Source organism: Pollicipes pollicipes, unplaced genomic scaffold, assembly GCF_011947565.3.
Source record: "Pollicipes pollicipes isolate AB1234 unplaced genomic scaffold, Ppol_2.1 Scaffold_6686;HRSCAF=7923_pilon_pilon_pilon, whole genome shotgun sequence".
NCBI lineage: Eukaryota > Metazoa > Arthropoda > Thecostraca > Pollicipedomorpha > Pollicipedidae > Pollicipes > Pollicipes pollicipes.
The window spans coordinates 9657787-9670838 of record NW_023596921.1 but is presented as its reverse complement, the minus strand read 5'-3'; the positions used below and the strand labels follow the sequence as shown (position 1 = coordinate 9670838).

General features: G+C 47.4%; 1 protein-coding gene across 1 annotated transcript; it reads right to left on the bottom strand.

The window, feature by feature from the left end:
* Positions 1-4554: 4554 nt before the first annotated feature.
* Positions 4555-10000, bottom strand: LOC119108644 (F-box only protein 21-like). Its single transcript, XM_037232259.1, has 7 exons — positions 9867-10000; positions 8352-8487; positions 7828-8019; positions 7386-7523; positions 6518-6649; positions 5816-5921; positions 4555-5325 (listed from the first exon to the last, which is right to left on the bottom strand). The coding sequence occupies exons 1-7, from the start codon at positions 9959-9961 to the stop codon at positions 5018-5020; spliced, it is 1107 nt and encodes a 368-aa protein (XP_037088154.1). The 5' UTR covers positions 9962-10000; the 3' UTR covers positions 4555-5017.
* Between the last annotated feature and the right edge of the window lie 3052 nt (positions 10001-13052).

The window sequence follows — 13052 nt, the reverse complement described above, 5'->3', positions numbered from 1 at the left end:
GCCTACACCCGAAAGCAAGTCAAGTCGGCTACGCTGAATGATGATCAGTTCAATATCTGTTGGACCAATGCATACCTAAGTCAGGCAGCTTCGCGTAAACTTTTTTCTGCGGTAGTGTGGTGTGAGGGAAGATCATTCGGAAAGAGATATTGGTGCAGGTGTCCAGCATATGTTTTGCATATCAATTAGCGGTAACGCTGATCCAGAAACATGCAACAAAGCAGCCATGCGATCAATTCACAGTCAATCACGCGAGAGACAGCCGGGTCAGGGCAGCGGCCGCCGACAGCGGACAGAAGCTGGTCCCAGATATAGCATATATGACAGAGTGTTCATTCTCTGGCTTGGTTTTGAAATGAGAGTTTCCAGTTTCATGCCCTTTTCACGTTGTTGTTGGCAGTTTCAAGCTTCCGATATTGTCTGTGCCTGAAATGCTGCCACAGGTGTTATTTCTTAAAGAGCAGCCAGCGAAATGACGGCGCGTGAAAAATCTATCGTATTGTGAGTCATTGATTCACTTCCAAAATTCTCACCAGCCTATGTCCAGGCGGTATTTTGGCATCTACGCTGCGGGGGTAAATGCCTCCTCAATGACCCAAAATGCCTACCCGCTCACAGAACTCCGCCTTCTCCGGAAAGACAATGTTAAAATGAACAAATGGTGTTGTGAAGCTGGATAGCCTTCTTTGCCTAATGACGTAGATGAGCAGGGGCGGATCCAAAGGGGGTGGGGAGCACTGGGCCATCCCCATCTCTTGGGTCCAGAAGGGGCCCATTGGCTACGGGGGCCCATAGCCGGCCAAACAGGTGCAGTTTTTTAAACACAGAACGCAACAGAACTGGATATCTCTGGATTTCAAGACGGCCAAGAACAGTTGTAAGCGAAAATGAAGGGCCTATGAGAAGTCAAAAAATCATTTAAAGATTGGGAAAGTCGTGAACTGGAAATTTTAAGCCTCCTTACAATGTCTAGGGGCCCAATGCTGTTTCTGGGACACACATGTGCTCACTTGGAGGATTTCCATACTTGAGGAGCATTCCACGTTGCCCTTTGTTTCTTCGCATTTGCTCGGGTGGCCCTGCGCTGTTGTTGGGGCCCTTCCTGCTAGTGTGCCCGGGCACTCTTGCCAATCACGATCCCTTCCATGTGTTCTTTCCATTCGCCAGGAAGGCTCTTTTAATTCGCCAGGCGCTTTTAATTCTCTGGCACTTGCGTAGGGCTCTGCACTCTTGTTAGGGGCCCACCTGATGGCATGCTTGGGCACACCAGTCGTTCGGAGACCCTTCACACTTGGCCTTGGGTGCTTCTTTTCTTAATGGGGGGGGGGGGGGCTACACTTTTGGAGGGGGCCTATCTGATAATCTGATGGGGCACATTCAGTAGTTCGGAGGCCCTCTACATTGGGCCTTGGGCATGTGCTATTTGAACGGGGCCCTACGCACTTGTCGGGGGCCCCCTCTGTTCGCCTCTGCGGCCACGTTGGATTGCTCTGGGGACCCTGCGCATTGGTTCTTGGTGCTCGAGCTTAGGGCCCTCTGCTCCCATCGGGGTCATCTGGTAACCTGTTAGGGTACACTCCATCTTTCGGAGGCCCTCGCACCAGGTTTTAGGTCCTTCTTTTTTGAATGGAGGACATTACACTCCTGTCCGGGCCCCTTCTGATAAGATGCTCGGGTCCATTCGATCGTGCGGGGCCTCTACGTGCGGTTTTGGGTACTTCCTTTTTGAATGGAGGGCCTCTCGCCTTTTTCGGAAGCCCTATCTGTTGACCTACTCTGGTGTACTCAATTATTCAAGGCCCTCTACATCGTGCCGTGGATATTTCATATTTGAACGGAAGGCCCTGCGCTGTTGCCGGGGTCCCATCTGTTAACATGCGTGGGCACACTCGAATATCTGGGGGTCCTCCACATTGTGTGCTTTGGGCACTTCGTATCTGAAAGGAGGCCCCTACGTACTTGTCGAGGACCCCATCTGTCCGCCGCTTCCACCACACTGCATTGTCCAGGGACCCTGCACATTGGGTCTTGGTGTGTGAATTTAGGGCCCTACACTCCTGTTTGGGCCACCTAATAATCTACTCGGGTGTACTCCATCTTTCGGGGCCCTCCGCACTGGATTTTGGGTACTTCTTATTTGAAAAGAGCTGTTCTACGTTCTCTTTGGGCCCTTTCTGATAAGCTGTTCGGACACATTCTATCATTCTGGGGCCGTTCACATAAGGTCTTCGGTTCTTTCCATTGGAATGGAAGGCCCTACGCTCTTGTTGGGAGCCCTATTTGTCAACCTACTCTGGCACACTCGATAGTTCAGGGGCGTTGTTTCAAGTTCTCTTGTGTCTTGCAGGGTGTCTTGACCTGTACGTGAACTCACTTAGGTCAAAGTGTGAGCCTCCTTGGACATAACCTTTCGGCCAAATAACGTCAAACAAGTTCAAATTCTAGGTTGGTTACCAAAGTGCCTCCAGAACTGTTTCTAAGCAAAAGGTGAAAGGCCCATTTGAGGTCATTGACCTTGTTTGAGTTTTTGAAGGTATTAGTGACCAAAATCATACAACACTGCTCTGAGTTTTGCATTGGAATCAACGACAAATGTTACGCTAGGCAGTATGTTGATAACAACAAATGTCGATCCGGGTCATCTTAGGTCCATGACCTTTTCTGACATCTAAGAAGTCAATGGAAAATGCATATTGCGGTTCCTGCTGTCAATAAATTCGAAATGGGCACCACAAACTATCCCATACAGTAAACCCTACAGCAATAAATCAGGTTGGTTTTGACTTTGGTCTGGCCTTCATACCTAACCATACGTCAACACAATTTGCTTATTCAATATTTGTAGTGCCTAAGAAAGCATCTCAGAAATGTATACCTTTTTTCAAACACTCCGTTACTGTATCAGATTGAACGATTCTTTACAAAATGCCTTCGATAAAACCACGGCCTGACTTTGACCTGCCAAAGGTCAGCAACCTTACAAGGCATATCTAATTGTTCATGAGAAACGATCCGCTATTCAATTGTCTACAACTACGCAAAATCTGGCGCCGCTACGCCGCACCGTTCGGAAACCATTCTGGAAAAAACTTTGGGGGTGTCAATTTGACCCCACACCCGAGCGCGTGTTAAACGTTCGCGTAGGATTTCGCACCAAAGAAATCTCCCTGGCGACGCTCTACTTCAGTGGAGCTAAGCTCAGCTCAGTGGAGCAGTGGAGCGGGTACTTCTACCCTCCGTAGGTGACGTCGGCCAAGGAGAGGCACGCTAAAGGCACGCAAACAGGTGCCTTTATAAAACGGTGATGCAATCTGCGAGGTCTCCATCTATGATTTCTGTGGCTATGCAAATAAGGTTTAAAAGGATGTGAAGTGCTTATAAATACAAACACACACACACACACTGGTGTGTGTATGTTATATATATATATATATATATATATATATATATATATATATATATATATATATATATAGATGATATATCTAGTAGATAACCAAACATAAGGCATGAAATCCAAGAAAATCTTCGACCTGCACCCTAATGATGACTCCCAGCAATCTGCCCCCCCCCCAAACCTTTTAGGAAATCGATACTCATGCTTTTAAGTGACCTTTTTTCATCATGTTTCATGCTTCGTTCAATGTATTCAATGTGGAACATTTCCTTTAAGAACGAAATCCCTGAGCGGAAATACGGGCACTACGCTGCGGCAGGCAACCTGGAGCATTTACTGAACTCCTAAGTGTCCAAAGTGCCCCTGGCCGGTCAGGGAGTCCATCGAGCAGCCAGGAGGGCTTTTGGGCGATGAAAGTGGTCAAAGTGGTCAGTGGTCCCAGTGGTCAAAAATGCGCTGAGAGGTTAAGAAGACCCTAAGTGTCCATAGGGTTCAAAAGATGACTAAATCCCTCCGGCGAAGAAGCCCTCAATAGCCGAAGAAGCGCTTAGTTGACGAAAAGGACCCACTGCAGTCAGCCCAGGTCAGGACAGGCTACCCCAGTCAGCTGTCAATAAAAGCAAAAGTCTTTATTCTGCTAATCGAAAGACATGTCATACAACAGCTGCCACCAACAAGTAAAGTGTACTCATAACTAATCTGTTAAAAATTATGCCATGTTTGGGGACTCCTGCTTGTTGAATATAACCGAAGCCCACCATAATGCTCTTAAAAATCTATGCAAAAAGGATGAAAAGCGATCCGTAGCAGAGTAAGGTTGCATATGTCATAGTTACGGTGTCCGTGTTCTCTTATTGCCAAGAAACCAGCCTATTCAAAGCCGTCTTTCATTCATCCCAGAACACATCGCAACAATTTAGCAGTATATTTGGCATGATCATATACATTGTTACAAATATTGCAGGGCATGGTTCCATGTCAGGTACACAAAGCCCGAAGTCGTTCTTTTGTAAAACGGCGCTACCAGTAGCACCTGGTACCTGCCAGTTACCAACGGTAAATGTAGACACACAGAACGTAATCAGCGGGACATATCAAAGCACACAGCTTGACAAGATATCACAGCTATGAAAGCAATAGCCAATTACCACCTAAGGCATGACAATGCACACATTTCAAACCTCAACAATTGACTTAATATCAATGCTTAGCTATCACACAGCCCAAAATTCCATGCAGAGTACGAAATCAGTCGTCACCTACCAATCATTTGATACATCTAAATGTACATATGGCACACGCACACACTTCTAAAGCTGGCATCACATACACAACCGATGGCACAGAATGCTATCACATACAAAAGAAGGCACAGCAAACCATGACAATGTACTTGCGACCCTGAGTGCGTAGGATAACCGGCGCCAATGCAGCACGAGCAATCAAACAAAAAGACCACGGACTGGTTGCATGCCAAACACCTACACGGGCATACACGCATATGTACAGCCATACAGAGTACCTGAGGCAGCTGAGGTATTCAGTAACACCAGTGAGCTATTCTTCACAGCCCAAACATAGCCATAAGTGGTTCAACGGATCACCGTCAGCGGTCACAGCTCAACCATCAGTGTCCTCATCATCTGAGTTCTCGGGGAGGATCGCTGGCCAAACGCCCATCCACACTGTAGGGGGTGACGGTCTCCATTCCTCCTCTTCATCTCCAACGTCGTCCTCCCATTCGCTGTCGCTGCCATCTGTCGAAGACTCGACGAAGCTCGCTTTCGTCTCATGCTCACACAGCGTCCCCGGGAAGCGAATAGCCAGCGGAGCGATCGGCGCATACCGTTCCCCGTCGAACCGGGTGAAGAAGCGACCCACTTCCTGATGGCTGATTGGCTGGGGATCCGGGGACAGCTGGAGCTCCTCTGCAATGATCCAAACACCTCTGTTAGATGCAGACACAAGTGACGCTCTACACCAGAATTGTTGTTGATTGGTGTTTTCGGGCGCGCCGACTGCAGCGGTCATTTGTCGCCCATTGACCTACGTCAAAATGGGAGCAAGACATCTCATCAATCTGCTGTGGTTTGGGGACGACCTACGAAAACTTCTGAGTAGCAGCTTTGGGCGTGAATAGCACTATATAGCGCATTTCCCAGTATGGTTGTGTAGTGAAGATGCATTTGAAATTATGACATTATGATGACTAAAAATTATAAAAGATGTTGAAAAACCTACATCAGGGTATCACACATGTCAGACTCATATAGGAGCTTCGTAGTAAACATAAAGTATGTCCAATGCAGCCAAAACAAAATGTTTATGGCACCCTATCCATATTTCAAATACCAGGAGCAGGAGGGGTCCATGTAAAAACTCCAATACAGTGAAGAACACTTTGAAGAGCTTGCTTACCCTCAGCCATGTATCCGAACCGGTCAACCTCCAGCAGCAAGCTGTAGAAGGGTTGCTTGTGTCCGCGCTGAAGCCCGGAGCAGGCGCGACTATTTGCCGTCCAGTCCTGAAAACAACACCACCGAGTCAGCACAATAACTCACACCGCACGGCTGTCGTCAGTGTTGAGGGCGAGGCGGCACCGTGGGACTTCGCAGGAATACTAGTTAAGAGCTCGCATGCATCTAGCGACAACTGTAACAAATTGTTACATCTAAGTACCTATCACTGATGACTGCTTCTTCGATCAAGCAAGGGTGAAATCCATGATAGCAGAATGGGACCACTGTAACATACCTGTATGGGACCGCAATGGATATTTGCCACACAGCGAGGGCATACAATGAAAACGAAGCAAAGGCAGACAGGACATTGCAAAATTACAGTTGACCTCGGCAGATACACAAAACAACGAAATATTACATACATCCCATATCCTACATTTGAGAAAAAATTTGATGGTTGTGAAGTTCGTATGGCACAATGAAACCATCATTATGCATGTGGTGATTGGCTTACTGTGAGAGAAGTAACAACATTACGAAAAAGGTTCTTTGAATCCTCAGAAAATAACACTTCACTACACCAATTCTCAACACAATGGGACAAATGAGCTCAGGCAGGGTCTGCCATGTACGACAGTTCCACTGGTGTCGCTCCTACCTGTGAGATCTCGTAGTATGGTGAGCAGCCGTACACCACAGCCAGGCACCCGTCGCCGTACGTGACGACGTCACCCACACCAAACTGCCTCCGGTAGTCGCCCACTGCTCGGCCAGCCGCGCGGAGGTCCGCCTGAAACACGGATAAAGACAATGAGGGTATTGCACACAACACTACGAGATAATGGGACATCAGGATTTAAAATGGTCGTTGGGACGCGGGAAATAACTGAGAAGACAATGACCTGAGAAGGCAAAAACGAACATCAGTACGCCCAGAAACTAGCAACATGGGAAAATAGCACATCCATAAATGCTCGAACAAGCGCCATGTAGATTACTTATGAGGTGAGGACAACTCACTGCAAACTAACTGAGAACGTTACTAACCGAGAGGTTAATAATACATTCCAAAGATCAGAAACAGGTTGACAATATAATGGTGCACAAATGGTCACAAAGGGCCATAGCAGGAACGAATCCATCGTCACATGTCTGCAGGAAATTGCACAACAAATGACAGAAAGTAAATGGAAGAAAACAACCGTACAGAAATGAATTTATACGAAATGAATAAACCTGCATCACACCTTTACAATGCTTATGATGCTTATGCATGGGGTTAAACCTGTTTCACATAGCTATTTAACCCTACCAAATAGAGATACAGCCAACTTATAAGTGTGCAGGCATATCATTATACATAACACCACACCATGACACTCAACTGCGTAACTGACAGGCGCACAAACCTGTTTCCACCTCCCACACATCAGCACATGCACATGAACGACTCAGCATAGAATTAAGAGAAGCTATACGATTAACTCCCTACATTGTCAATTTGATCAAATCCAGTGCATTCTTACCAATTCCTGCACTTCAGCCTCCTGTTCGTCTAGGGAGCGCACCAGCCGCTTGTACATCCTCTTGAAGTGCTTCATGAGCGCTTCCAGGCCACGCCTTTCGTTCTCAGCCACAAGCGAGCCATTAGTCTCGACGAATTGCTGCAGAGAGAGAAAAAAACAGTGAAAATAAGGTAGCACTAATTATTCCTCATTACATTACCATTTCCTTTTCAACACCACCATGGGCGTAACGCGCAGCCTTCGAGGACACGCCATTTACGAGCTGGAGAATTTTGTGAACCGAAGACGAGACCAGAACGTCACCTTGCATATTAAAAGTCACATGCGTATCTTACACATCCATCGTGCACATGCATCGCGCACATAATAGTGACCCAGACGCATCTTTCCAACAATTGTTGAAAACACATGCCCAGCTCTAGCGTCATCCAAGACCACTGACCTGCAACAGGCGGCGCGTGTACATGGGCCGGGCACGAGCCATCGTCGACATCAGGTCCACGATTGCGGCCGTGTTCGGACGGCAGTCGCTGCGGGCCCAGCACGCCAGCGTCTCCAACGAGACCAGGTCGAAGCCGGTCCCTGGCCGGCGGGCGTCCGGATGGACTGCGCCATTGATGAGACGATACAGCAGCTGCCAAAAAACAATACACTGCGTTAGACAAGGATTGGTATCACAATCACACCGCCGGACACTGGAGAGCGTACAGACACAAGGGCTCGTTACAAGCCGTCGCAAGACTGCTGGTTCTCATAGATTCACGAAAGAGCACAAAATCCTCAACCTGGGACTCCCGTGCGCCCAGTCTAAGAATGAGTCAGTCCCTGTTCAATTTGGTTTCTCTGCACAAATGAGTCATGCAAGAACTTTTTAAATAAAATGGCATACTTGTCAAATATAAACAAGTTCCATACGTAACAGGGCCTGTTGTCCAAGAATTTCAAAACATCCGATGCATTACGCACCCCTGCCCTGGGAAAGGGTTCCAGCATCTGGAGGTCCACTTCCCGGTGATCAGCATTCAGCTCCTCCAGCACCTGCTCCCAGGACAGCCGCATGCCGCGGCGGACAACGTCGATGAACAGGTACTCTTCACCGTCCCTGCCAGAGGAGATGCACGTCAGGCCACCACACACACTGTGTGAATTTCCACATGTGACACGTGAATAGGAATACGTCACTGTACAGCACAGATATTCGCAGTCACAAACAAACACGCATACAAGCACAGTGACAAACAAACAAGGCAAGACAAGTACAGTCAGTGCATGATTATGTTGAATTTACAGAAAACGACAACACACTGTGAATGAATGCGATTCAGTTTATGCGATAAGAATGTTGTGTTTAAAGCATGCTACTGTGATTATGAATGGATGAAAATCAAGATGTCAAACAAGACAAGATGATACATATTCTCAGCAACGGAGAAAATGTGATAAGGCTGATCACGCCGGCGATAATTCGGGTATTCTTGTCAGAAAACAGTTTGGAAAGTAATCAAGGCTCCACTGAAGGAAAGGAAGGTCATTAGCTAAATATGACATGTAACACAGTGCCATCACTTTTAATTGCTCACTTCACTTGAGTGCAGCACTGATCATGAATGACAAACACATTCCACTCCAACAAAATATGCAACGTTTGTACGTGATGACGAGTTGTGTACACGTAACAGGTGTTTTCCACTATTATGGTAGCAAATTTCAAGGTTTGGTATGATTATTACATTGCAAAGGATGACTTATAATCGTCGACACCTATTTATCTTTCAATTTATTTTAGCACAGAGCAAGTTTCTCATCAGCCTCCCACACGGAAGGAATCCAATCGCCCATGAGGCTTACATTTCAACCAATTAGCGACATTCCTTATTAACAAATATCACAATTTACTGCAGCACCCAAAACACCCTGGCTTGCATATACTGCCTATACATTACGCACACCTGCCTTACATTGAAAACCTGCCCAGACATTCAGGCATACATGCCAGAGCTTTGTACCAAGATGTAAGGAAGAACGCTAGAAGTTCGCCAAACATGTGTGACCACGGCAGTTACAAAACATTAGTTAATTGCCAACGTGATAATTAGGCGAATAATAAGATGAACATGCTCCGTATGCATGTGATCAAATCATCCACAGCCAAATTCTATAGTTGTCAAATTCTTTGGGAATCACGATATTCTTAAGCAACATAAACATGATGTGCATAACATCACTGATTCACATCACGTGATTAGCTCAAGGAAACATAGTTAAGTGCACAACTAATCACAGAAGTTCAAAATCTATGGCAATAAAATCGAAACCTATGACAAAAAAAATTCAAAAAATAGGCTATTAGATACCAATTGATAAAGCAGACCTGAAAAGACCTCCCAAAAACCCATGACCTGAACAACCAGTCTGTCCCAATGCCGTTGATAGTGCTAGAGGAACAGACTCATTTCCCACGCCCCCTTCGGCAATGCTTACGCTTTGTGCCAGCAGATCATCGAGCTGTGCGGTAACTGCACGTTGTGGAGATTGACGCCCAGCATGCCGGCTACAGAGGAGTACACTGTCCCCATTACAGTCTGCGTCCCGGATCCCGCAGAGTGGAGGTGGCGACGAAGATACATAACCTGAAAAGGAATGGCAAGCCATTGAATGCGTTGCGCTCCATGCAACCCAATCACCTACACATATTCAGAACGAAGAGCCCATCAGCCCATTCATTCATAAACGCAGCAATAGGCTCCAAAAGCACTGTTTACTGAGATGCACCAGCGCATAGCAAGCAAATGTAAACAACAATAAATTAAACCACACTGACCCAGCCAAAACAACACATGTTGGTGACAACCGCATGAGCAAGCGCTTAATCATGGTTATCATAGTCAATCATCACCGTCACCGTTCGAGATTGTGCACGCATCACAATAGCGTGTTCGGTGTTGCGCCATCTGAGAGGAGCACAGTAATACGCCTCAGGGCAAACGGACGGGAACGTATGGCTGACAGCATTGTTTTGCAAGTCACAGCCCACCATTGAGAACAACACGAAGAAAAACAGATCAGACATAGAAGTCTGCACATGTTCTGTACGTGACTTCACCCATTCAAACGTGCAAGGAACGAGGATTAATCTTCATTGCAATCCACTTACCAGCGAGCTCAGTTCGGAAGCCGATCCGTTCTCCGGTCCGCCCTCCTTCATCAGGGCCAGCTGGTCATACAGCACGACGTTCATCGCGTTCAGAAGCTTCAGCGTCTGGTCATCCGTCCACATCGTGGGTCCGAACGGGTTCTTCTTGCACGTAGTCCAGGCGGCGGCCGGGTGCTCGGGGAGCCGTCCACGCAGCTCATCCAACACCAAGCCGGCGATCTTGCTGTAGCAACTGCAGAGGCCACACCAGGTCAAGACTCGCACGTGCACATCCGAGTTCATCTTTGTTCTGGGGGAGGGGGGGGGGGGGGCAAGAGACAGGGATACGAACGTTAAAAAGCTAAGATGTAAGCAATGGGAGAGATGAGTGCCTTGTGTGCCATCGCCCAGACGGCGATATATAATATACGCGATCACGGCGATCACGCTGTTTGAACAGCACGGACAAATACCACATTCAGCACCAAAAAACAACAACAAGAAATTCGACCAAATCGCTTGTTAGAATCCATGTCAAATTCTGGTGACGCCTTTCTAGCAAAGCACAACACATCGTGGTATTTGGCTGGAGCAAGTAATAAAGGGAAAGGTGGATTCCATAACCGTAGACAACATCAGCCTGCAATCGAGTGTCATCCGCACGAATGAACACAGAAAAGGGACTTGACATATGCAAACTTGCACCCATTAGCATGACCTTCATACACACCAGAAACACAACCGAGCTGGCAGAATGTTTGCGCGCAAGGCCTAGGATTCCATATGGAAATCGAACGATTCGAAAAGAGATAAAAGACTCACGTATGGAGATTGGACTTTCGGTTGTCGGTTTGCTCCGGAACCATCCAGAGGCTCATCAGATAGAAGGCTTCGGGCACGTTCAGATGCTGCACTGGCCGCTGCATGTACTCCCGGAACATGGGCAGCAGCACGACGTCTCGCTGGATCTCACGGAACAGCATCCGCGCGTAGTAGCGCACGGACAGGTCATCATCCCTGCCAAAAAGCGGGTAGTGTTACACACGTGCCTCAGACGGCATTTTCTCGTTCCGAAGGCAAAGTGCGACGTCCGGGGCTTAGTTACAAGTTAATGAGTTTAACTGCTGGAGCGAATAGGCTGGATTGGTCTTTACATAAGCTACGTGATAACAGAACATACGATAAGTGCATGATGGTGATGGTGGATAAACCAGCCTGGAACGTGCGATATAGACAAGCTGGCACGGTGCGATGATCGACGTTAAGTCACGAGCAAGGCATGGCAGTGGCCCTTGGGAGTAAGAAATTGAGCCATTCCTGGTGGCGTCTCACAGACATATCCGAGATACAACTGTCATTTAAAACTGAGATGAAAAGGCGAGACCGTCGTCAAGGACAGCACGGTCCCTCACAAATTACCGCCGGCGTTCCCTACGACTCAATTATCGTTTGGAACGACAAGACGTTTCAGAAGCTTCGCAAATAACCAGCATGGCGTGCAAAGAAATCTACACTTCAGTAACTGGGTGATCTTCACCATATCCTTTAAAATTGTGAAGTGGCACGTGACGGGTGAAGTGAAGTAGATTCTACATGGCAGTGCTTCACATATGTGCATTGCAATTTATGCTTGGCCAATTTTATCGATCTAAGAAAACTGCCGAGACCACAGCACACCGATTATGTAATCCAACTTACGGACGGTGTTGGCGCGAGTAGATGACCTCCAGAAGGGCATCCCGGTTCAACAGGGTACCATGGACGGGCACCAGCTTGCGGAACTCCTCCATGGCGGGGTCCGGCAGGCAGTCGATTGTGTAGCATCTGTCAGCCATCTTGGCTAGGGCTGTACGCAGGTGATGGCCAGCCGAGGCGCGGAACCTCGCAGTGCGCCGCCAGCTGCATCCGCACCGCTCAAATACGCGCAGCAATGCAGGTTGGCACGAGGGCTGCACCAAGCGCGGGTACCTGCGAAAAAGGACAACGGCGTCGCCATTGAGGCGAAAAGGGGGTTCGGGAGGAGGTCTACTAGATGAAAGACGTGGCTTAACATCGCTTTTGTCTCAGAAAATCTCGGCCAAGGCACTGTGCGCAGTGAGGGTGATTAAATCAATATCATCTTCACAAGGAATATGCAAAGAGCAGAGAAGCATACAATCAAATAATGTTTTGCAAATTGCCAACCTCCCATACATTCGCCATGGCTAACACTGAAAAGCAAGTGAAAACAGGAATCTGACAAGGTGGGGGCATTGACCGAAATTAAAATCCTGAAATAGACTTGTGGTAGTATGCATGAATGCAACAGTTTGTAATATCATGAAGAAAGCAATGATAATGTTACTTCTATCAACATTATGCTGCATGAACCTGAGATAGTCTGGCCTCAGTCATCTAGATAACCTGACAGAGTGCCCCCCAGGATAGTGATAGATCAAATGCTTTGAGCATCCCACTAGCAGGTTGAATATGCTGACAAGCATTTCAGAGATGGAAATAGTGACTTGGAGGGAAACTCTGTGGATCAATACAAT

Bases quoted from the DNA above. Each gene is read 5' to 3' on its own strand.
- LOC119108644 (XM_037232259.1), bottom strand. From the start codon at position 9,961: ATGGGGACAGTGTACTCCTCTGTAGCCGGCATGCTGGGCGTCAATCTC. The intron at 5,922-6,517 runs GTAGGAGCGACA...TGTTGTTTTCAG, and splicing joins CATACTACGAGATCTCACAG to GACTGGACGGCAAATAGTCG. The intron at 5,326-5,815 runs GTAAGCAAGCTC...GGATCATTGCAG, and splicing joins GTTCGGATACATGGCTGAGG to AGGAGCTCCAGCTGTCCCCG.